Source organism: Magnolia sinica, chromosome 5, assembly GCF_029962835.1.
Source record: "Magnolia sinica isolate HGM2019 chromosome 5, MsV1, whole genome shotgun sequence".
Taxonomy (NCBI): Eukaryota; Viridiplantae; Streptophyta; class Magnoliopsida; order Magnoliales; family Magnoliaceae; genus Magnolia; species Magnolia sinica.
This window is the reverse complement of record NC_080577.1, coordinates 89,401,235-89,427,865: the sequence shown is the minus strand read 5'-3', so window position 1 is coordinate 89,427,865 and position 26,631 is coordinate 89,401,235. Positions and strand designations below refer to the sequence as shown.

General features: G+C 40.3%; 1 protein-coding gene across 1 annotated transcript in view; it reads left to right on the top strand.

The window, feature by feature from the left end:
• Positions 1-23,568, top strand: part of LOC131246272 (3-oxoacyl-[acyl-carrier-protein] reductase 4-like) — a 28,200-nt gene extending 4,632 nt beyond the window's left edge. Inside the window, exons 2-11 of the mRNA XM_058246211.1 lie at positions 14,695-14,837; positions 17,924-17,977; positions 18,203-18,283; positions 18,387-18,432; positions 18,517-18,611; positions 18,700-18,732; positions 20,947-21,081; positions 21,198-21,291; positions 22,158-22,240; positions 23,037-23,568. Of these exons, the coding sequence (XP_058102194.1) occupies positions 14,695-14,837; positions 17,924-17,977; positions 18,203-18,283; positions 18,387-18,432; positions 18,517-18,611; positions 18,700-18,732; positions 20,947-21,081; positions 21,198-21,291; positions 22,158-22,240; positions 23,037-23,069 (797 nt within the window). The 3' untranslated portion in view covers positions 23,070-23,568. The remainder of the gene's footprint in view (positions 1-14,694; positions 14,838-17,923; positions 17,978-18,202; positions 18,284-18,386; positions 18,433-18,516; positions 18,612-18,699; positions 18,733-20,946; positions 21,082-21,197; positions 21,292-22,157; positions 22,241-23,036) is intronic.
• Positions 23,569-26,631: the final 3,063 nt, after the last annotated feature.

Below are 26,631 nucleotides of genomic sequence, written 5' to 3'. Positions count from 1 at the left end.
TGATATTTTTCTTAATTCTTTGGCTTGAAAAAATTCTTATTGATATGGGCCGATACGACTATGATAATAATAAGTGATGACACATCGTATCATTTTTCCGCCAGGCCGATATGCCGACCAATACCGACATTCAGAGCCATGGGTTTGATGTGAGAACAATATAAATTTTTGTGACCCCATTTGCAAGGACATGCAGGACATGTATTCAAAAATATGAATGCCATGCAAAGTGGCTTTCATTAGTTTGGGAACATGATACATTCCATGCTATGGTTTGGCATAGGCCCTTAACTACATCCTTGGAGAAAACCCTTACATTGAAAGGTAAAATCAGAGGAGTTACTCCATTACCTGGAACATAATAGCATAATAATCCCTAATCTATGTCCTTCGTCTTCCTGGTATCCGAATCATTGATTGGGTTTGGGAGACTTGCGATAGCCTCAGGACACACAAGCATAGTCAATCCAACAATGCCATGGGTCTCACATGCTAGAGATGAAGTAGAGATCAACCCTCTAGCATTCGTAATATGGTAATTGGACAATCTTTGCTCGATATAGATGTTGCAGTAGGTCTGCACCTTGGTGTAGGGAGTCCGAGAAGGAGAGAGGTTGGTCTCAAGCCATTGCACCCATGGTCCTTGGATTAGGGTTGAAGAAGTGCACTGCACCTTGGTGTAGATGTTGTAATAGGTCCACGCATGGCATAAGCACTATCTCTTGGGAGCTTGACACATGGTGCTATGGCTTCCCCTGGGAGGCCTAGCACACGGCATATGGCTCTCCTAGTGGAGAGTGGGAGTGTTGAGGCATGTGAGGCTCACCTTGATGAACGTCTGTGTCTGGAGTCCTTTGATAGAGAAGTTGAAGTACGAATTTCGAGTGAAGTCCGAATATCTTTCTTTGAAATGAGTGCAAGGGCATATTTATAGGCCCTTGGGGCATGTATTTCTTGCCTAAGAGGTGGTGGATACGTGACGTTGGACGGCGAAATGCGTGAGATCCGTTGATGACGACCTTAGCGCTTGCCTTGGTAGTTCAATGCTAGGTGCTCTGCTCTCGCTGCAAAATCTTTGTTGAAGGGCTTGTTCCTTAGCCCAGGAACCCAAGGTTGGCTTGTTGCATAGGTGAATCGAGGTTGAATTGGGTTGGCACAAGGGTGCCATTCAACTTGTGGAGACTCATTTTATGAGAGTGCAAAACTCACCTCTAAAGAAAAAATAAGTGCAAAACTCTGTCAGCACGTGCCCCTCACCCACGTAGCACGGGTGAAAGGTGCTCAACGCCGTTGGGAATGCCAACTATTGCGTGGGTACTACGGTGGTCAGCGATAAATAACCAGTCAGTCTTGTTCATTCGCTTATTTCGATTTTGCTTCTTTGCGTAGCGTTTACTGAATATAGGCGTTAAGCAGTGAAGTAGCCCGTAACTATTCGAGCTAGTGTGCTCATGGCATCGAAGGCAAAGACTTCCCCCAAGGTCGACACTAAGGCCAACAATCTAAGTATGGGGCCTCCTGTGTAGGCGCTAGTGGTGGTTCAGGCACTGTTGCTGGTTCTGGTCCATATGCTTGCTAGGAGACAATGAAGAGGAGGTTAGCTGCCAAAGTGAGGAGTTTGAAGAAACAACCACAAAGAGAGGCAACATAGGGCTTTGCAGGGTATGGCTCAACGACAATGGGCTCGTCATTGGCAACTCCTAGAGTGTAGGCGTAGATTGCCGCAAGCAGTGAAGCACACAGGTTTGTTCCGACAGGGACCGTTGCGTAGGTGTGAAGGGATGAAAGGGTGCTGGTCTTGGCTCGTGTTGCAGAAAGTTGTGCCGTATTTTTGATCTTTTTCTTTGCGATCTTCATCACGAGCTTCCCCTTCATAAAATCAATCTTTGTCGTGAGTTTCCCCTTGATAGCGGCAATCTTTGTCATGGGCATCCCATTCATATGGGGCTTGGAAGTACCTGAATTGGGTGGTGTTGATGTTGACTAGGGGAATCAAGGAGTAAAGATGGTCCATATTGAGGATCGATCAAAACCTGTTGTGGGGACCACATCCCATTTTTCCTTAAATACCCCGGATGGTACTTGTTGAAGAGGGTTTGATGGTGGTGCATGCCGCTAGTGTTTCCTCTTACGAAAGTTGAGGTTTTGAAATGACATGTATTTTGTAATGTCATGATTTGTATGTTTATGTTGTTGAAGTCACTCGTAAATATGGTTAAGCTGTCTTGCAATAGGTGGATGTACTAAAGTTTGGAATGAAAAAGATTTTGCATCTACTTGCTTTTCTTTGTATTTTCCAATCATGCCTTGTCATGCCATGGTTGCCACGTTTGATTGAATGCACAATGACATGTAAACTTTAGACTATTCGCGTAGCGCTTGACTGCTTGTTGTGACGCTTAGTCATTTTTGGTGCTGGGAACAACACTTGGTTGCGGCGATGTGACGTTTAATCGCATTGTGGTTAGTGGTGATACAACTCCTGATTCCATTGATGCTACAGACACAACCTTGATCGCATCTCAGGACAACATATGTGGTATAGAAGTGCACCAAATATGCAGATGAATTTCACAAGAAGAATCATGAAAAAATTCTCATTCCTTGACATGAATCACATTGTACATCGGCTTCATGCGGGGTGACTTTTGGGGATTGAACAAGTGTGTTAATTTTGTTCACAACAAAATTTCTTTTGTTCGTTGAGGTTTGTTGTTAGAACATTATCTCAATGGTTTATGACTCCATTTGCAAGGACATGCACCCAAAATATGCCATGCAGAGAGACTTTCATTAGTTTGGGAATGAGATACATTCCAAGCTGTGGTCCGGCACAAGCCCTTGATTACATCCTTGGGGAAAACTCTTGATTAAAAGTTAAAACCAGAAGAAACTACCCTGTTACAGAATAACATAAGAAACCCTAATCTACAATATCTTCAAAGTATTCCGGATCATCAATCTAGCTAGGGAGACTCGTGACAACCTTAGAATACATATGATTAGTTTAGCATGCCATGGGTCTCACATCCTAGAGATGATAAGAATTGGATGTTGGAGCCTAGTGCTGTCTGGTGATAGAACCCCCCTGCACCTAGCATAGATGCTACAATAGCTCTATGCCTATGCATAGGGCGTCAGGTTGGAAGAGAGATTGGTCTCGAGCCATTGCAACCATTGCACCCATTGTGCTTGGACAAGAGTTGAAGAAGTACTCAACACCTTGGTACAAATGTTGTGATAAGTTTGCGCTTGGGTCGCCCTATCTCGTGAGAGGCTGGCACAAAGTGCCATTGCTTCCCCTGGGAAGCCTAATGCATGGCTTTCCTAGTGGAGAGTGGGAGTGTTCAGGCATGTGAGGCTCACCTTAATGAGTGTCTGCACCTGGAGTCCCTTGAGAGAGTAGTCCAAGTATTCCAAGTGAAGTTTTAATGTCTCTCATCTAACTGACTGCAAGGGGATATTTATAGGCCTGTGGGGCTTGGATTTCTCATCCAAGAGGCGGTGGACATGTGCAACCTTGTGATTAAATGATAAAATATGAGAGATATATCGATCGTGGCCCTAACACTTGACTTGGCAGTTCGACGCTAGGTGTTCTTCACTTGGCGCAGAGGCTTTGCTAAAGGGCCTTTTCCTTAGCCTAGGAACTTGAGGTTGACTTGTTGGTGCAAGTGAATTGGGTAAGCGCAAGGGTGCCATTGACTCTTGCTCTTGCTCCGGTGGTAGACTCTGAGGAGTTTCAACACCTGGTCAAGGGTTCGAGTATCCATAGGTGGTGAAATCCCATTGTGGCGTGAGTGTGTGGGGGTGTGTAAAAAACAAAAAGAAAAAAGAAGGGTGCCATTGACTCATAGAGACCCATTTTATAAGAGTGCAAAATTCTCTGTCAACACAGTCTTGACTACGATATTTTATGGTATTGAGAAATTGGAAAAAGGCCATATGAGAAGGAAGAGAGGAGCATAATAAATACAACATCTTGTTTTTTGTTTTTAATCATTATTGTTGTTCTTAGTTTTTGAGTGTTTATTTTTTTTTTTTTTTTTTGGGGGGGGTGGGGTTTGAGGATGATGCCTAGAAGCCTAGAGAATAAATCTTATACGGAGTGGGTGAAAGAGTTTGGGGTTGTGGAAGTGTGATGGAGGAAGATAGTTGTTTATTTTGTTAATAATTTTGGATTTAAAATGGGCTTGGGGGAATATTTGGGTAGAGCAAGAAGCCTAGAGAACCGAAATCATATGGGAGACTGTGAAAGAATGGGTAGAAAATTGTCAGGAGATTGGATTTAGAAGGAACTTAAGGATGAACAATTCACATGGCTCTTGGAGGGATGCGTATATCTCAATATTTGGGGTATAAAAGTGTGTTTGGTCTTTTGATTATCACGTTTATTTCTCTTGCAATTTTTTTTTTCTTCCATTCCGTCAACAATAGGGGGTATTAGCCTCCTACAAACCAAGGGATGGGATGCTCTACACTCTATGGAACTTTCAACTTTTGTTGGACGGTCACAGATATCATCTTGAGTTATGATCACTAAAAAGTTTTGTTGATTCAGCTAACAATTATGTGCTTTATATTTATGAGGAAATGGTGGATCATTATCTTCTTCATTTTGGGGGACCTTAATTAGTTTGGCATTTCTTTGGTGCCTTCCAAACTAGTGGAAGGTTTGTTTGATGGTTGGAATGCTACTCCTTTTGGAGAGAGGGGAAGAGTAGTTTGGTGGATGCTCTCTCACAGTTTCTATTGTGTGGCTTAAAAGGACAACCCGTATCTTTGTTGATGAAACTTTGTTTCTTAATAAAGTGAGGAGAAAATTTTGATTATGATCATTCTTTGGCTTAGGTAGGAAAGAATTTTAACGGATCTCTTACATTGAATCCAAGAAATTGGGTTGAGTTCTTGAGAGGAGGTTGTTGCACAACAAAAATCAAGCTTCAATGCCATTTGGAGCATTATAATTGATTTATGATGGTAATTTGGGTACCCGATTCTAGCCATGATTGGAGGTTCTTTATGAATTCAAGGTTAATTGTTTGTAATTTTTTCCATTCTGATTAAGGGAAAAGATTCTAATGAAGCAATGTTAGTACTCTTCTTCTTGACATTATATTTTGTGCTAAAGACTTTATGGGTTGATTGATGATGGAAGGTGATTTCACCGATTTTATTGCTCATGCCTCAAGGAAATCTTTTGAAGCTTGGAAATTGGTTCACTTTATTGATGAGATTCTAGTTCTCAAATATTAAGGATGAGAATGAGATTGTGGGTTCCCTTGTTCAAGTCTTCGTTACTTGTGAATGTTTGTATGCAGCGCAATCTTTGTCCCTCTCCTTGACTTTACTCTTTGTTTTCCCCCCTTTTTTGATAGTCATGCGTTATTAAAGGAAAAGACAACTTGATGCAAGACGATCTAAACTACAATGCATGTGTGAGCACATAAATTCTCCAGCGAAATAAACTAAGCAATTCAATTGAAATATTCAACATTTCACATCATAGTAAAGATAATAACAAAGGAAACATGCAATGGTTGTGGACTATCATCACAATCCTGTGGTACCGTATTCAAATCATGCATGGATTGGATTTGGTGAGGGATGGGACCTCCCGATCTTGCATGGTTTCAATCCAACAATCAATGCAGCTTCTCTATTGCAGGAAATCAAATGATTTTTGGAATAGGGACGACTGGATAATCTGAGAGAGGGTTGGGATCAATTCTCAGATTTTCAGGGTCAATAGCAAAAAATAAAATAAAAAATACTAGGCATAAAAAGAGAAGAAGAAGGTTGGAGGGCTAGAAATAAAATTTAGAAGAAGAGAAGAGATTAAGGGAAGAGAAGAACTTATCACAGAGAGAAAGGGGAAGGATGCACCAAGCTTTCATTAAAAAACATTATTAGGTTTAGGGTAGAAAACACCATATTTATAAAATTCGAATTTAGAAGAAAATGACTAAACTACCCCTATAAAAAAAAGTAAAAACATGTGCAAAACAAAACCTTTCTAAATAAAAAATAAAAAAAAATCCTGCGTAACAGATCAGTCTTCTAACTCATCCTACACGTGTCCTCCTAATGTGGGGTCTTCAATTAATCCAGGGACACGCGTAAGGTCTTCAAAATCCTCATTGGTTGTGCCACGAACCATCTTCGAGCCATAAAAATGTATTCGTTGGCCTTCTGTCTTTGATAAACTTTGAAGGGTCTGATGTCCTCATCACAACTGCAATAGTGGTGGCAATGGCTAGGCTAGGGCTGGATTGGGGTTGGCCCTAGTCTCTTAAGCCTAGCCCTGGCCCTACGGAGATGGGCCATGGTTGGCCCTATAAGGAAAAGTGTTAAATAATCAAAGGTTTGAAATAGTTTAATCTAAGAATTTTCTTTGGGTATTCTCCATTCATGACAAGTCCTATCATATGAATGGTTTGGATCATTGAAACAAGACCCAATATCCAGGAAGTGTCTTTAAACTACACATACATTGAGTGTGAACGACTTAAACATGTCTTTGAAATGTCCGTTCTTTTGTATAACGGTGGCCAACTTGATGATTAGGTTGGGCCATCGTCATTAGCCCATGCCTGGCCTGACCTGGCATGGGCATTGAACCTAGATTTCAAGCTCGGGCCTGACCCTTGGGCCAAATTTAGGGGCACAAATCCTGGCCATATTATTATAGTTCTGTGTGCCCTTCAAAGACGATTTGGCTCATTTGATTGCTGTCTTGATTGGAACTTGGTCTAATGACCTCTTTTGAATAATGGAACGGGGTCATTAATGGCCCACTTTTCCACGTGCCTTATTGTTAACTGTGATTGGAAACTTGGAAACTTTTACAAGTTATAAGGATTTCTTTTGAAATTCTTTTCTGCCTTTGGGAAAGAATGCAGGACACAATAGACTAGATGGGCTAATGGAGAGTTGATGTTCCATATTCTTGAGTTCTAAAATTTTCAACTACCATCTTAGTGGGTTCAATCTACTCATGATTAGTTTATGGTCATCCCATGTGATATGAACTGATGACGAGTTAGGATGGCTATATCTCCATCATCGGTCATCTAATTGCTATCGCCCTTCACATATGGGAGTATAGATGTTTATTTGTTCATTGGGATCTAGTTCTAGTTTCGATTGAATGTCTATGTTGGATGGATGCTGTCAAGTCTCCTAAACAAGAGTACCCATCATGCTTGGGTTGGATTGACTTGATCATGCACCAACTTAGACTTCTACTTAAACTTGAGATTCTAAAGGGTAATATGGGGCTTTGATACACCTTTTGATGTTACATTTGTAGCTAAAACAGGTGATATTGGGTTCTCATGTTAAGATTCAGGGGAAACCTAATGTACTTAATAGGGAAATCCACTTGTCACCCGGGACTAAGTTTAGTGGTTAGATCCTACTTCTAGATGCTCCATCAAGCTTAAAATTAGCCAACCTGCATCATCATATGTTTTCAAATAGTTTTTAGATGGATTTTAACCGTTGGATCATTTGTTTTCACCTTAGATTTGTTTTTATTAAGCTCGAAGGAAATCCAAAGGGCTTTTGATATCCAATTTAGAGCCTTGCATTGGGTTTTTAAAGGACTAGATTGTAAGGTTGAAGGGCATGGGTTTATTTGGGTATGTGGATTAGGCAGGATGAAGGGCTTTTGATGTTGTAGGGCAATAATGAAGTTTGTACGTTGGCGGGCCAAAGCAGGTGCTCCACCAAACCTGAGAGCTTCTACTTATAAATAGATCCTATTCCCAATGGGAATAGGCACCAAGGCCCAACGTGAGAGAGAGTTTTTTCGATGGCCCATTTGACTGACAACTTGTCTTTTCCGACCGTTCTCTATGGGCTTATGATGTAGAGAATTGGTGGCTTTGGTGTTATTCTTTGATTAGGGATAGATCTAGGAGAGACTTTCATGATTCATGAAGGTACAAGTACAACACCGAGCTCGCATCTCTAGATCTCGTAGCATTAAGGAATGATCTAAACCGTCCATATTAAACAATTGAAATTTGTTAATATCTACATGAGGATTGATCCTAAAAAGTTTAAAAACATGATTTTCAAAACTTTACGCTCCCGTTTGTTGAAAAATCCCAACACCATAGGGTTAGGCGGCAGGCCCTAGATTGGAAGACCATCAAGAAGTCCTCTAAGTTGCACAACCTTATTGAAGCCAGCTATTGGCTTATGAAAAATGATAAGGCAAGCTATGGGCTTGAACTCTTGCAAGCATAAGTTATGCATTGGCGTTTGGATTCATCACTGACAATTTAGATGGCACTATATGCGCACGTGCATTATCTTATGAATGTATTTACTAGAGATTGAATGACTACACCATCTTAGAATTGGAGACTTTAGCAAGGGCCTGGTTATGGGGTGAGAAGGTGTGAGGCACACTAGAGTGGGCTCTGCTTGTAAATAAAGTTGATGACATTAGCTTGTGCATGAAAAAGAACCAATCAAAGAATTTAAGTGAAAGAATCCAACTAAGCTTAGATAAAATAAAGAAGATGTAGAAATGGAATTGATGTTGCGGTTTGTCCGCATGGCACTCTAGTTAACATGTTATCCATTGTGTTGTCCACTCTCATCTTTTCAAATGATGTTGCAGTTGCAGTTTGTCCACATGGCACTTTGGTAAACGTGTTGTCTGTTTTATGTTGTTCCATCCCATCTGAAAAGGCAGTTACAAAAATATGAAAGCAGGTGTGTTTTTTTTTTTTTGGGGGGGGGGGGGGGTTTCGTGATGATTATTGAAGTGTGGTTTAAAAGTCTCCATGGCTAACAATCTTTTCCAGTCCAGCTGTGCATGATGACTGCATTTATGCTGATTTGATGGCTATATAAGAAGGGATGAAGTTGTTTCTTAATTTCGTTAGCGATCCTCTTGTTGTTTAGGGGATTTTGAGGTCAACCACTTCTTATGTAGCTGGAAACATTCCAAATCTTTGGAATCACAGTCTGTAGTCTGGACATTAAAAAGGCTTACGATCATGTCGAATGGGACTTCCTTCTATACATGTTGAAGCGTATGGGTTTCGGCGAGACTTGGAGGAACTGGATAAGCGAATGCATCGGTTCGGTTGTATTTTCCATTCTCCTAAATGGGTCCCCGAAAGGCTTTTTCAAAAGCTCCTGAGGCCTATGGCAAGGCGACCTGCTATCCCCATTCCTTTTCCTCATAGTTGGAGAGGCCCTGTCCAAGATGCTTCACAACGGCCAAGCTGAAGGTAACCTCAGGGGCGTTCAGGTGAAAGGGATGTCAGATCCGATTTCGCATATTCAATACGCAGATGACATTTTGATATTTTCGTAAGCAAGCACAGATATGGTGAATAACTTGCGAACTGCTATCAGATGCTTTGAAGCGGTTGCTGGCCTTAAGGTGAATATGCTCAAATCCAAAATATGTGGGGTGAACCCGGACAGTCAGGAAGTCAGCGATTTTACAGCTCTTATGGGCTGCACCTCGGCATCTCTCCTGACTACATACGTCGGCCTTCCTCTATGTATCGGTCTGCCTAAGAAGCACCATTGGGACAAGGTCATCCAAAGATTCCAACACCACCTTGCAGCGTGGAAACGTCGGTACCTGTCTATTGGAGGACGGCTGACTCTTATCAAAGCAGCCTTATCCAACTTGCCCACTTACTTCATGTCCTTGTTCCAGTGCCCAATCACGGTGGTAAACTCCATTGACACTCTCAGACGCAATTTTCTATGGCGTGGTGAGGAGAAGAAGGGTTTCCATCTCATGGAATGGAATCAGGTCTGTCAGCATATCAAATATGGTGGAGCTGGTATAAAAGATTTAAAAATGATGAACCGTGCCCTCCTGGGGAAATGGATTTGGAGGCTAGGCACAGAAAGAGGCAGTCTGTGGAACAAACTAATTAAATGTAAGTATGGGAGCTCGGATGGCGGCTAGTGGACCAAAGACTCTTCTTCGTACAGGGCCTCCGCCATTTGGAAGAAAGACTATTCCATCGCTGATTGTTACTCAACCGTAGCTGACAAAGTTGTTTGGAATATTTTATACCGGAGGACTTTGGAGGATTGGGAAGTCGATGAGTTTGTCAGACTACTCGACTTCATTCAACAGGCGACTCCAAATCAGACGAGCCAGGACAAACTCATTTGGAAATCAGATAGCTCCTCCACGTTCTCAGTCAGATCGCTATACAAGCAACTCCTATACAGTCCCAACAATGTAGTAACGCACAATCCCCACTTTATATGGAAATATCCTGTTCCACCAAAGCTGCAAGTCTTTGGTTGGCTGGCTGGGAATAGCAAAATCCTAACAATGGACATTCTTAGAAGAAAAGGGATGACATTAACTAACGTTTGCATATGCTGTCTGAAAGCTGAAGAAACTGCAGATCACCTGCTCATCCACTGCCCGTTTGTCATGCACAGATGGTCAGACCTTCTATCCCGGTTTAAAGTCAACTGGTGCTTCCCAAAAGACGTGGACCTTCTGTTGAAAGCCTGGCATGGCATCAGAATAGGCAAGCTGAGAACCCGGCTATGGCGGATGGCAATCCTTGCCATATGGTGGTCTGAAAGGAATAGCCGATGCTTCAGAAATGAATTAAAGTCCCCTGATAAAGTTGCCTCCAACGCCAAATGTTTTATTGTGGAATGGGCCTCTAATATAGATGTTCTTAAAGATGCAGATTTTGTTTTTTTAGGGATATAGTTAGCTTCTGCCCCCTCAACAGTCGCTAGCTCTGTCATAGTTATGTTTTTCTTTTAATATAATCAGTTATCTTTCAAAAAAAAATAAAAAATATTTGGAATCACACGTCCTTTGCAAACAATATTGAAGCCATGGTTGACCATATTCAGGTCCCTTTTCGCTAGGTTTCTATGGAGGCTAATTCGATTGCCAATTCCTTGTGAAGGAAGACGTCTCTATGCTTGTTACATGTGTTGGATCCTCTATCCATTGCTTAATTGATAGTTGTTTTTGTCCTTTTCTTTATAAAATTTTATTATCTACAAAAACAGAGTTTATGCTAATCGTGTAGGTTCTAGGGATGATGGAATGATACAAATGGTTGTCTCCCATGTGTTTTATTAAGAAGTAAGAACTACCTCCCATGGAGAGGATGGGTGTATTTTCAAATTTATTTATTCATTTTTTCTAATGCTGTTGGTGAAAAGGCGATAGTGCAAAGATGTGTCTTGGGTGGAAGACTAGGATGGGTTTGCTATGAATGATTGCAGTAGACAATGAGGTCAGGTAGAGAGTGTAGGTAGGTAGGAAGTGGGGGTAGGTGGGGTGATGTAGGACAATTAGCTACTTGCTCTAAAAGCTCGAACTGATAGAGCATGGTGAATTAATCCCTTTATCTTGTAGGACAATTAGCCACTTGCTCTGAAAGCTCGAACTGATAGAGCATGGTGAATTAATCCCTTTATCTCATAGCCCAGGCCCCACATCTCATGGGTTAGGATCTCGGCCAAACCCCCCCTCGTGGGCCCCACATCACATGGGTACCGCCTCACACGAGCCACCTGCCTCACACGAGCCACCCACCCCGAGTATGCCCCTGCATCCCACAGGCAACCCCACTCGAGCCCGGTGTGAAAATGCCCTTGCATCAATCACCCTCAGCGAGGAGTCTCGAGCACGAGACCTCCCGCTTTGATACCACTTTGATGCAGGACAATTAGCCACTTACTCTAAAAGCTTGAACTGATAGAGCATGGCGAATTAACCCCTTTATCTCATAGCCCAGGCCCCATATCCCATGGGTTAGGACCTCGGCTGAACCCTTCTTGTGGGCCCCACATCACATGCGTACCGCCTCACACGAGCCACCCACCTCACATGAGCCACCTGCCTTACACGGGCCGCCCATCCTGAGTGTGCCCCTGCATCCCACAGGTAACCCCACTCAAGCCCGGTGTGAAAATGCCCTACATTATGGGGTATGTGGAGGTGCTCAAATTACTTGGGGTGATATCATAAATTAGTAGGGCTGCCAATGGGCTGGGTTTGAAGTTGGCTTCAGTCTGGATTCCGAACTGTTTGGGTTGGGCCTGAAGTTGGCTTCAGTCTGGATTACTAACTGTTCGGGTTGGGCCTGACGGGCCGACCCTATTCAAGATTGTGATTTTGCTAGGCCTGACCCGGCCTATTGACAACCCTATAAATTAGAGGAAGATTAGAGGTGTTCCTAGGACGCCAAGGAGGACAAATGAGTTGTTGAGAATTTGGTGAAACGGATCAACATAGGTGACTCAGAGATGTCTTTATGTACACCTTGGCTGCATTTTGTTTTCTAATGAGTTGCTACTAAATGGGTTTTAAGCTTATTAGAGTAATCGGTTGGTTATGTTTAGGCTAAATTCCTTCTAGTGTCAGTCGCTTGAATTTATTATTTGCACGCAAGTCTCCTAATTAGGAGCCTCTAATCATGGTTAACCTCGTTAAGACCAACATTGGAAAGTCAAGTATTATGGTTAGATCATGGTGTACTCATGCAGTTTATAGATCGTTGACGAACTTCTCGAACCAAGGCGTGCCGTGTCTTTTACAATACGGCTGTAAAGGCTCATATGTATAGGTAACGGTTGTGACCATTAACCTATATGGGGATGAAATGGGGCAGTTAGTTTTTTGGGACCACATCGGCCGTTACAAGGGTCGTATCGGCCATTACGGGGCATAACGATTGTACCCCCGTTACAAATGAAAAACAACAACTTTTTTCTATTTAAATCCATTTTCTCCTCAAATTTTCACTTTTCTCATTCCAAAAACTCTCATAGATCATTCTATAGCAAATTTCGGCCACTCTTACTATAGTTTTTAATATTAAAACTGTAGATTGAAGAGATTTAAGTTAATAGAAGCTCCGAGGGCTTCTTTTTTTTTTTTTTTTCAAAAAATTTTAAAAAGTTGTATTTATGCATTTTTCCCCGATTTCTAGTGCTAATGCTTTATTGTGATGTGTAAACATTAGATACATATAACCATATTCATAAATTCACCAGACAACCCGATACAACACTTCCACCAAAGAGTAGACCGTTATCCTAACATAAACATGTTCAAAATAAAAAAAATGAATACATATTTGGAATGTTTACATTTTCTGAATTTTCTAGATATTTTTTCAGACTTTTTTGGGCAAAAAAATATTTTCAACTGTTACAGGGTTGTAACGGTCGTTACACCCCCGTATCGGCCATTACGGCTGATGTCTGTATCGATAATGGTGGTGACCGTTATGGCCACCATTACCGATACAAAATACCTTGGTTAGAACCTTTCCCATGACAATACTTGGTGCATAATAGAAAAAGGAACGAGGACCCATGAGCATAAATGAGATCGTAGGAGACAATTTGAAAGAAGTGAAAATGCCTTGGGAGCTGAGCCATTGAGAACAATGAGATAGAGCAACTTCCAAAATACAGATGAAAAGAGAGCCTTGGACATCCCTAAGTGGAGTCATATCAAAAGATGATAAAGGACAAACATGAGAAGGTGGATAAAAGAACAAAAGAAAGAAACGATGAAATGGAGCATGCCATCATCTCTTATTTTCTTCTAGACCCTCCTAACTGTTGGACTCTTAATATTTCCTCTTTAGAGTTAGGAGCATTACAGTGATCTGTTGCAACCTATGTGATGCAGGATGGATCAAGAATTTGAATTTTCAGAGAGATCTCCTGCTAATACAATTACCTGAAGGATGACACTAGCAAATGATCAAAAGCAGAAAACCTTTAGAATAGTTCAGATTCTTACCCATCGATGAAACAGCAAGTGGTAGAAGACATCAATGACTGTTGTGTTCAATAACTGGAACCAGCATGATGAATCATGAGATTCTACAGGAAGTTCTCCTAGTGGAGTGACTTGACAAAGAAAAAGTGCAGAACAGCTTGGAATCTCTCCAAGGCTTATAAGTTAGGCGGAGTCTCAACACCAGTTAGAAGAGTCACACTTCTAGAAAAAAGCTCATTTGTTTCATTATATAGAGTTTTCTATAGTCAAAACCTTCTCAAAATAAAAGAATTGTTAACTTAGGCAACAAGTATTCAGTAAACTTGGACTCTTGCTAGACCATTAATTTCCTGACTTAACTATAACTGCAGTAGCAAAGCACTATGGAGTCCTGGAGCGCACCTATATTTACAGTAAATTTGTTAGAAGAAAAACTGAAACCCAAAAAATTGAAATCAACCCTTCTGGTGGACTTAAATGCGTGTGTAATACATGAGGGTCTGCTGTATGGACCTGACAGTTTTCCACTTTGATCCTGGCCTACCATAGGCTGCATCACCATGTGTTATGGTGATATCAATTAAGCTACAAAGCCTGAAATAAGTTTTTGAAAAAAATATTAAGAGTAATTGCCTGTGCATGCATGTCTTTGAGACATGATTTATTGTGGACATTTTGGGTTTAAATCTCATCCTACAATTAATGCAATCCTCCAGCTTATTTTCTCCAAGAAAAGTAATAAATGTGTACATTGGAAATACTACTACTTCTTTGTAGCGATGTTGACAGTAATTGAATTTCAGTTTTTTTCCCCTCCCTTTGAGCATCTCTTGATAGTTGTTTCTTAAACCTCCATATTTTAACATAGCCTGCATATCAATTTTGTAAAGAAATGTGCTTAATGATTCAAGTGGGACATACAGGTGTAAGAACACAGGTTGCTGCTGTTGAACAAGCTAGTGTTGAAGTGCCTCAAAACGTGGAATCTCCTGTTGTGATCATCACTGGAGCTTCTAGAGGAATTGGCAAAGCAATAGCTTTAGCCCTGGGCAAAGCTGGCTGTAAGGTTAGTGGATTTGTTTTGCTGTCCAAATTTCTTCACTGTGAGTGCTGGAATATTAACATTTACTCATTTTTTGTTGTCAAACTCTTGAAAAGACTAATAGATTAATTGTTCTATTGCTGTGTCAGCCATTAACTAGGTAAGATTTATTAGAGATGCCACCTATATGAGCTACAAAGATATGCTCTCGTGACAATGAAGTTGTTGAAGCACATGGTGTTTCTGGGAAAAAGGATCAGGATTCTTTATTCTGTAAAAGCAAGGAGCTTTTAATAATTTCTGGAGCCATTTAGGTTTTGGCAGATTTTGAAGTCATTGGGTAGATTGTAATTTGGACATGTGAAGGCAAGAAAGTGTATTTCTTGGGCATTTTGATGAGTCATTGTTTAGTCCCGGTCAATTTTATGAATCCCATTTTGCCAAAACCAAGATTCAAAATAAAGATTCTCATGGTATCTATTCAGTGATTTTCAAAATGAAGGGATTTTCTCTATTGTCAATGATATGGAGCTGTATTTGGAAAATGAGAGAAGCTTATTATGTGAAGGTATGCGTCAGGTATTTACAAGAAATTGCTTGTGTGCACATCAATTTCTACAATGACAATGAAAAGGTTGTGGCATCATTACCTTTAAACAAGGGTAGTGTCATAATTTCAAAATTTGAAGGTTTAGGCAATTTCTGGAAATCGAGGGCCATTCTGATCACTAGCAGGAATCGGGGTATTTAGGTCAGCCCAGATAAAATACAAGCTATTTTGATTGCTTTGTAGAAGTTTGGAACTATCAGTTGTTGGTGCTGAATTAAGCAGGATAAAGGGTCTGAAGTTTCAGAGGGACAGTGTGAAGGACACTTCAGGAATGAAAGTTGTTCTTAAGTTTGTAACCATGCCTGGTTGTATCAGGTTCTCTACAATTTTGTCATTCCAGTATAATCTTTCTAGTAGTTCTATCTCATACTTTGGACCACATTTTATGTAACTCATAGGCACATAAACCTTATTTATTTGTCTCTAGTCAAATGTTCTTGCTTGAGTGTTAGGCAGCATGATACTAATATCTGATGTTCATGATGACCTTTGCAGTTTCAAATAATGTAAACTCATTATTTGTCTGAAAAGGTATGTTGTTAATTATAATTCTGAACTTAAAGAATTGTCTGAAAAGGTATGTTGTTAATTATAATTCTAGGTGTTTGTCATAATTTTTGAGCTTCTGTTGGAGAGCCTTGAGAAAAACAACAGGCAAGTGAAGGTGTCTTCTCTGATCTTATTGAAAGCAAAGATTCTAAGTTAGCTGAAGCGATGGAGCTCTGTGAAGGCCTTCTTGCTTTCAATTCGAAGGCCAATTGATTAGTGAAGCCAATTCTCAGCCAGTTGATCTGGTTCATTGGAGGTTCTCCCATGTTATCGCCCAAAATTCAGGTTTTATTGTTCAAGTTGGAAAGTTTCTTTTTCCCATGTTCTAAGGGAGGCTGACATTATTAGTGGCATGCAATGTTTTAAATATCGACGATATTGGCTGATATATCCCACGATATATCTTGTATCCCACTTGTGCGATACGAAACACACAGGTGTCGCCAATATATCCCACATGGTCGATTCAATGAGCATTTTCAATTTCCGATCCCTTTTCTTTTTGTTGAAATTATGTTAAATCAGTGTCAAATGGTTGCAAATCCGTTGGTTCTTCATGTTTTGCATGAAAAATCATGGAGTTTTCGATATCCATTAGTTCTTCATGTTCTCCATTTTTTATTTTTAATTTTCTAAATTTTCCTTCAACTAGCTATCAATTGAGACTAATTTAGAAGAATTTAGGAGTATTTGATGAAATAATTATCACATATACTCTAATTTCGAAATTTGAGTGTAGGTGGTCTGATTTGGGGAAAATTAGGGAAGTTTTGAAATTTCCCCAATTTCTCCCACATTGTTTGCAATGTTGCACTCCAAATGCAAAATCAAGCATGTATGAGGGCTAATCTACTGATTTATTAAGTCCTTGTCAACTTTCAGAAAATAAAAATCAATTTCAATTAAAATTAATAAAAATTATTAAAATTATATATATATATATATATATATATATATATATATATATATATATATATATATATATATATATATATATATATATAAATTTCCTTTCAACCAGTTGTCAATTGAGACTAATTTTGAAGTATTTAGGAGCATTTGATGAAATGATTATCACATACACTCTGAATGTTAGCATTTAATTTGAATATAGTTGCATTAGTTCAATTAGACAATGCATAGGTTAGGACCCTATACAAAAGAAACCTATTATGTGCACTTCTTTTTTGAAATATTATGATTTAGAAGTGTGTATTAAGGTCTTTTTTAACAATTCGCAAAGTTTCATTGTAAAATTCAACCATTTTCCCAATGTTTCCCCATGTTCCCCAAAAAGTGCAATAAATTACCTAATACAAACAATATTTCCTGTGCGATAGCCAATACATATTTGTATCCCAAGGATGCGATACGTAACGCGATACCGATATTTCAAACACTGGTGGCATGATCCTCGCTAGAGATGTGAAAGGGAGAGGGTTACTTATTGGACCTTCTTTGCCTTTTAGTTCTCTTCACGTGTTTCATTTTTTGCTTATGATAAATTCACCATTCATCATAATTGTAGCCTTGTCCTGGCTCTCTGCAGACTGTTAATTCTCATTATTCTATGGAAAAATTAAAAGACAGGCTCCTGCCTCCACAGTAAATTCACCATTACATACAAAGAAAAGAGCTTCCATTTGGAGGAAGTTACTTCTGCAGTAAATGTTTCTCGCAATTACTCTGTCGGTGTATGGTATTTTACAATTGTTATTGGTGAAGAATATTGTCATGATCCTCCTAACAACTTCTATGAGGGATATGATTTATGTTCTTGGTAGTTTTAGTTTTGTAAAACATCTAGCTTATGTGTCGTGCCCTGATCCTTGTTAAATCTACCGCACTTTCTGCTCATGCTCAAAGAATGCAACGTGGAATTGCCCTAGTTACATTTTCCCATTAACCTTCTTGCCAGTCTTAATGTTTTGAATTTCTGGTTATATTACAGGTACTTGTAAATTATGCAAGGTCATCAAAGGAGGCTGAAGAAGTTTCCAAAGAGGTGAGCCTTATCTTTTTTTGAAGCTCTTCAAGAAGTATTTAGCTGAATATTGGTTTTCTCATCCATATGCTGGCAATGAAAGTTTGTTATGATCAGGTTTATCTTTTTATAATTAATCAAACCTATGATAGTTTCTTGTGCTCCTTAAGCAACATCTATTGCTCGCTCATTCACATGCTCTGGATATCAGATCATTATTAGTAATCAAGTCTTATTTTACTGTAGATTGAAGCTTTGGGTGGTCAAGCCCTTACATATGGGGGAGATGTTTCGAAAGAAGCTGATGTGGAATCTATGATCAAAACAGTGAGCAACTATTGCACATACTAATTGATCTGAGAAATACTATTTAGCAAATTATCTCAGTTGCTAGTTCTAATTTGGTGTCACTGCATCATGATGTCTACAGGCAGTTGATGCATGGGGAACAGTCGATATATTAATAAACAATGCAGGTCATTGATGGTTTTATTTTCTGTTTCATTATCTACATCTTTCTTTTTTCTGTTGGTCTGTAACCGTTTTTGCATCGGTTTCAGGAATTACTCGGGATACATTGATGATGAGAATGAAGAAATCCCAGTGGCAGGAAGTTATTGATTTGAATCTTACTGGTGTATTTCTCTGTACACAGGTACTTATGTTCAACACTTTTTTCATTGCTTATGTGCCCTGAGGCTTGAGTTTTCTTACTCATGATCGGTGTAATGTATACCTTGCAGGCTGCAACCAAAATAATGATGAAAAAGAAAAAGGTAATATTGCAAGTCATATTTCTCACTTATTTGGTGTTTATGCTGGATGCGGGTTTTATCTTATTGGTGGAATCTGTTTGCTCTGCAACTTGTGAATTGTTCTGACTTGATACGGTTCAGTATTCCTGAACTGCTGCTGGATTTAGCTTAAGATGATTTACTGACATATTCATTCTTGTTAGCAACCTCAAGTTCTACTTTTTACGAAATAGGTAGGCACTTGCTGCCGCCCATGTTCCTTGGAGCAGGGGGATATCAGCTCCTTTTTTGTTCGGACAGAGAAGAGTGTCAAGCGTACACTTTAAAAATGAATTCTATGTGAACTCACCACTTCTGTTAGTTCAAAGGACCTTCAAATTATGATCACTCTGTTTTTGTACATAATCTTTGAATTGAAGAAAACAGGAGGTCGTCATATTTCTTTTCTTGGAGAGTGATTGCATCAATCCTCACACCATATGGTGAAGGGGGCTGCCACGCTAACTCAACCTTACAGAAGTGGAACTGATGACAATCCTTTGATTGCATGGCTTTAAATCCTGGTTTCAGACTGCTACTTGTACTGGACCAAAATAAAAAAAAAAAACCGTTGTACTTACTCATCTCTCAAAGCCTAAACTGGTCTGAAAATAACTGAATAAGGCTGTGTCAGATAAACCAGACTAGGACTGAGTCAATCCAGACGACTCAGTTTCATCTGATGTTTAAAAAAGGGCGACCCATTTGCAGGACATGCCTAAGGATGTCATGAGATGGAACGATAAGAACATGCCTAAGGACACCAATAAAGCTGTGATGGCCTGTCTAAATGCGTCCTGTAAACGGATCTTACCCTAGGTATCATTACAACCCATATGCTGTTCTCCAGTTCTGCAATTTTGATTGTCAATGTATCTCCTGTTTGGTATCGGCGGTTTTGGCAATGAGTTGGCACAACAAACACCACTTCATTATGCACTATAAAATGGCCAACTCTGGTACAACAAAACTACTGACCCAGTGTCATGGCTACCTTTGGGCTTGTTGCATACAGGCATGATAACAAGCTGGCTGCTGACAGCTGGTCATGTTGCATTGATCTTTTGGCATAAAGTAATACCATCGGGCCAGTCAAATCAATTGCTGGTGCCAAAATAAGCAGTTTTTTTCATTATTCAGAATTTACTAAAATAAAAGAAACGATACCACAAATTAGATTGCCTAATACGTAAAAAGCTCCTATTCACCAAAATAAAGCGAAAAGGAGGTTCTAGAAACTTCTTTTCATGCTAGGGCCACTAGACTATTGCCTATCTGCTTGCTTGTTAGACTTTTGAGGCAAATGAAGAAAGAACAACCCCGTTCTTGGGTTCCAAATCCACTTCTGAATGTTCAATAGTTTCCACAAATATAAGAATCTCCTTTCACGACTGAGTTTTCCTTGCAAATAAGATGAAAAAGATACTAAGGCCTTCTAGTACGCACTCACCTGTGTCATTATAGATGTCAAAATTATACTACTATGCTAAAAGCTTCTGGCTTACATCACTGCATCGTTTAATTTACTCTCGAATATCAACCTCTTGTGTAAACCATCAAGCCACCTGGTCAATGATTGTTGCCTGAAAAAGGGGAGCATTGTTTTCCAAGGAAACTGTTCAAACCATCTTTAGCAAGACTCTGCTTCTTTGCATCCTTTTCCTAGTTATTGAGATAGCAAGGGTCTCAATGGAAGGCAGTGGAAGCTTTATCAGGGGCCTGTAAGATATATAGTGTTTCTGGATTCAAAGCAATAAGAGGCATCATCTATGGGATCCAGGAAGAGTAGAAGCAAGGTGTTCCATAATGGTAACGGTGGCTGTAATGGCCACTGCTGTTACTGGTATGATATGGGTTGTAACAGCCATTATGGCTTTTTGATTTTTGAAAAAAATCCATTTCAGGACCATTACAGGGCCGTTATGGGTCATTTTTTCTGTATTGGCCATTTCGGCCCCGTAAGGTCATAATGCGTACATAACTGTTTTGGCATACCATGAGTGGAACTATCAATTGGGTTTCCATTTCTATCAGAAGTGGTGGAGGTCTTTTTTATTTTATTTTTATTTTTTTAAAATACCTAATTCCAGATACCATTTCACTCCTGCCAAGTGGCCATTTTTTCAAGTGGGTTCTATCATTGAACTCGTTCTCCTTTTTCTGCTTACTTTCTCAGGCTGATGATTGATCCTGCAGGGAAGAATTGTCAATATAGCATCTGTGGTTGGTCTTGTTGGAAATGTTGGGCAAGCCAACTACAGTGCTGCAAAAGCTGGGGTGATTGGCTTAACCAAGACTGTTGCAAAGGAATATGCAAGTAGAAATATCACTGTGAGTTTTCAAAATAATTGCTTATACTCTTCCTCTGATGCTTATCAGTCATCCCAGGATACATCTTGTGCTAGTGGTTATAAAATCAGTTCTATAGTGCATTGTTTCTGCCTCAGGTGAATGCTGTAGCCCCTGGATTCATTGCATCTGATATGACTGCCAAGCTTGGAGAAGACATTGAGAAGAAAATCCTGGCAACCATCCCCTTAGGTAAGATCAGATCAATGAATGCTCATAAAGAAAAAAAAAGAAGGAAAAAAATTTCTGATCAAGGCATTATGAGCCTTGATTAATTAATGCTTGCACGAATGGCTGATTACTGAAACAGTTTTTCACTGTACTTCATCTGAATGGGTCATTTATTCACATATCGAAGAATAACTAAGCAAGAGGCATTCAAGCATTGAACATGTTGGATATTCTTCAACCTCTTACACTGTAACTACGCCCGTAGTTAGGTTGAAAGCTGAAGGAGCTCTTCATATCAATATCCTTTGTAAGAAGTTTTAAGAGGAGCATCATATGTTCTTAAGTGTATGGTTATGTCTTCCCTCTCCAAAGGTGGACAGGATGAGCTACTGCCAAAATGCCGTTGAGACAATTGTAATTCTGGGGCAGACAAAAGTGGGAAAACAGAAGCATGCTTGATGATGGTTCCATTTCCCATGCCACATGGCCCACACCAAACGCTTAACTGTATTGATATAGCTTGGGAAAGCCCCGTGCAACAATGATTTGTAGGTACACCTAAACACTCCCTCAACTAACCTGTGTAATGTGCCTCAGTCTTTATTGCACCAACGCTATGCAGAATCGTGCCGTTATTTCTTCCTGCCATACCGTTTTGCCCCCTGATAAATTGGCTGTGCTTTGGAGCGGCTGGGCATGGGAGACTGTAATGACAAATATCATGCTTGTTTGCTTTCCCTTCACTTTTCTGTTTTCCTGACCTTTCCTTGATGTGATGGGATTGAAAAGCCCCTGCAAGAACCTTGTTTCCCTCGCCAAATAAGAAACAGGGAAAGAGGGAAGTGAGAAATGAAAGTGTCCATCTGACCATTTGTCTGGTTCTGCAGGGAGGTATGGCCAGCCAGAAGAAGTTGCTGGATTGGTGGAATTCTTGGCACTTAGTCCGGCAGCCAGTTACATTACTGGACAGGTATGATCTGTTCATTTCTGCAGTGGTTAAAAACTCAAAATCGACTCAGCTGTTGTCTAGGTTTGAGTTACTGAATTGTTTGTTTCATTTTCTTAAAACCTCTGCAACTCGGTGGAGATAAAAAATTGGTAATGATCACTTGAATAATAGAAAATTCGTGAAAATGGGAACATAAAAAAAAATAAAATAAATAAAAGAAGGCAAAAGGGCTTGTTTGAGAGGAGTGGCAAAGGCCCTGCAAGCCAGGTGATTCCAGCATGTTAGGAAAACCCTGGACCGAAGTTTGTGACTGCAAATGGCTTTTCCCCTCCATAATAAACCGACAGATTGACTCACTGACCTAGACTCCAACCTGTGGTTTATGAAAACTGGATTGATTCAGGCTTCTATCCACTAGTTGGATGCCTGCTTGCTGGTGGAATTCATCCTATTCATTCATTAGTTGGATTGAAAACATTGGTTCTTCCACATTCTTGAACTATTCAATTGCCCTGGAATTCAAATGCATTTTCAGCAGTTACGTAGCCCGTGCATGGATGGGGTGAGATCAGCACCTAATTTCATCCCATCTATAAATTGGGGCAGAAAATACAGGCGGACCAAAATGGCAGATTGTTCCACCCACTTCTAGATATTTTTGTACAAGATATGCTGATGAGACAACCCATAGAGTGGGAGGGGGCATCCAAGCAGAACCATATTTGATGTTAAGCTAGATGAATTGGATCAATACCTGTGTGGATGTTTCCTGCTAACTCTTCTTCACTGGAAATGAGATTTTTATGGGTCTGTGCAGGTGTTTACAATCGATGGAGGTATGGTCATGTAGGCTTGGACATTCTCTTAGAAGCTGGATAATAAAATGCTTTCCCAATTTGTTGGTTTCAAAGTGGCATCATCAAAGTTCAAGGTTTTAATCTCTGCTTGGGACGGAGAATCTCTGTGATGGTTGATGGGCTGCTTCAGATACGACGGTGAATGGAATAGAGTCCATAGATGAGTAATTCGCTAGAGGTAGTCATACAAAGAAAGTGAACTTTTCCTGCAGTTTATGTTGATTTTAAAGGCAAACATCATGGAAACTAGGAGTAATCAAAATGCGGCTGCGGAAGCTGAGTTGGGTTATATTTCTGAAAATGCCAAGCTCGTCTGACATTCTCATCTGTCCTGTTGTTCAGCTCAGCTGATCTGAGCTGGTGGAGTTGGCATACTAGCTTCATGTTTTTTGTTTATTTGAAATGTATATGGACTGGTTACGATGGAACCGGTCATGGATGGATTGATCATGCCCCAAAAATCTCTTAGATTAAAAGGTCCTAGCCATACAATCTTTGGTCTCTCTCCATTGGATGTTCATTGACTCTCTCTGTATTTGTTTTGTGAGGATCAGGTCAGGAGCCTCAGCAAGTTTTATTTGAGTTTCAGGATTCTATACCATAGCTTAAAAACCCGAAAAGACTCAAATGTCGAGTTGGGTCGGGCCGACTCGAAGACTCAAACGAGTCTTAAATTGACTCAGCTTTGATAGTGACATATAATCGGAGAGTATAAATAGTGTGAATAAATATTTAAAATCATTACATATGTAAATGTAACCATTGAAAAACAAAGCTTCACCTTGTGGAACGCATGTAACAAGATTGTGCTTGCAACCTACCGTCCTAGGTTACCTAGTTTCTCATAGACTTAAAAAGACTCGAAATCCCGTTGATCAAGTTGACTCAGCTGAGTTTGGAGTTGAGTCAGCAAGTTTTATAACAATGTTCTGTACCATGGTTGAGAAATCTAGGGTGTAGATCTGAAGGAACCCACTGGATGAGAATGCCCCTAAGATCTCGGAGTTTCGAGGATACTAAATCTTCAATCCTCAGTCTGCCATTGCATTTTGTTATTCCAATCTGGAGAATTTTTGGGCATCCCCTACACTTGGTAGAAAGCCTATCAGATCAGCAATGTGGATGAGTGAGCGATGGGCTTCACTTGCATTTACAGAATCATGTGCCTCTGGCCTAGTATTTCGGCCTAAGCCTGGCTGATTCAGGGCAGTCCCATAAGGCCAATGGCCGAGTCCTAGCCTGAGCAAATAGAAGTATTGAAATCCTTCATGGTATGTAGATTAAAACCTCAAAGAGGATCATACCATTGAGTGGTTTGTGGTGTATCTGTCCGCATACACAGCTGGGCCGCATAAATGATGTATGGATGGTTTAAACGGAAATGTGGATCCACATTCTTTGTGTGCATTTTTATGTTGGCATCACTTTCACTTGCTCTAATTCTTTAATAATTTGATAGTTGGCATGGGTTGGGTAGGTCCACGTGCCAGACGTAGAGCTGTACATGAGTTGAGTTAGCTCAGTCGGCTCACTCGACTCGGAAAAGCTCGACTCGCCTCGGCTAGAAATTGGATTTGGACCCCATTGAGTTGGTTTTTGGAGCTCTAAAATTTTTTGAGCTGAGTTCGAGGTTGCCCAAGCTTGACTCGACTATGATTGAACCTCATCTCGAATCGACTTGGATCGAATTGGCTTGGTAACTCTGTTATTTTGATATTGACATTGCTCGCCAAGTGTTTGATGAAAGGACTCAACCAAGTGTTGTTTCGGGTGCATACATTCTCCATGGGGTTGGTTGGTGGTGAGGAAGGAATGGATACGAAATAAATCACTACAACAAATAAAAACTTAACATTATAAAGCTACCCTCATATCTTGATTTTGATGTTGCTCGCTGAGTGTTTGATGAAATACTTGTACATTACCGTTATTATTTTGCATTCTATGAAAAATAGAATATGCACTTTATGTGTTTGAGAAAATGTCACACTATCTCGAACTCAGTTTGAACTGGCCAGATGTTGACTGAACGAGTAGAGTTGGCAGTCAAGCTCGAGGACTGAGCTGAGCTGAGTTCAAGCTGGAACTCGGCTGGAGTTAGCTACTGGCTGAGCCGAGTCGAGCTGTGCCAAGCTCGCCTTGGTTTGACAGTGTACAGCTCTAGCAAGACGGTCCAATCTGCTTCTTTGGTGGGTTTGGGCCTTATCTGTGGGGGGTCATGTGTTTAGTCCAGGCCTAAATTGAAGGTGGTAACTAAATGGGCCTACCACATTAATTAGAACCTTTAAATTCACTTGGTGTGGAACAACGTGATCTACACCGTTCATATGGTAGGTTGTCATAGCCCAATGACCATCTGCTTTTGGGCCCCAAGGCATGGTATGCAGTTCCCACCGTGCACATGACATTCTTGTACTACTGCTCCAACTGCGGTTGTGATTGTTGATGGAGCATAGCCCAAAAATGCACTCGATTAGGTGATCCTAACCGTCCAATTGATGACCATCGTATGGATAGCTGAAAAGAAAATGTGGTTGGTGTCCAATCCACCTTCTTTTGCCACAATTTACCAAATTGGCAGCTCATACGCTCAATACATAGTTTTCGGACCAAAAATCCTCAATCTAGACTGTCAAAATTCCCACTGTGAATGAATCATCGGCCGAGATTGCACCCATCGGATGATCCTTCCAATCTAATTTGTGGCCGATGAATGGGCGGTTGAAAAGAAAATGGTCAACGGTCCAAATTCAGTGGGGAATCAGATGGTTAAAGAGTGTTAGAATAGGCTAACTTTGGGGCCACTCCATCAGCAATGGACCAGAATTTGGAAGCTTTGGATTGATGCAGATTCTGCCACATGCATGGTTGATGAGTTGTATATTGTAACAAACACGCATATACCCTGGTCGCGTGTATGAGAGAAACTTTGATACTCTGGCGGACTGATGCGTGATATGCAGCCACTTAGAAATTATTTAAAAATTGCAAACGTGGCATTCAAGTAACTTAAACTGCCCAAATTATGGGTCCCAGTTTAGATTATCATGAACCAAAATTATGCTTGACTATCAGACTATGGAATTGTTGGACATTTGTTGGACAGTTAAAATGAAAATATCCAATGGTACTATTTCAACAGACGAATCTGCAATTCTTCATGGATCAGAGGTTGGGATATCAATCTTATTTTGGAACTGTGACTTTAAGAGATTTATTTATTTTAATTTTGAGTTAATATATGTCAAAGTGCATGCGTATCCAGTTCCATGTTCTGCCAGAGTATCAAATAATCCCTTCTTCCCATGTATAAACTCTTCCAGGCAAATCCAACCGTTGGTCGGTGTTATCCTGACACGTGTATGGCCCAATCACGAGGTACATCTCAAGGCCCAACAACGAGAGGATCTCATGAGGAAAGTGCTGCCATCCTTTGGAAACATTCCCTTGTCAAAGTAGATTCCAATCCGTCTGTTAGCTGGGCCCAGAGTAGATTCATTGTTAAAAAAAAAACAAAAAAACCATTGTGAATAACATGACTGCATCAGATTTCAA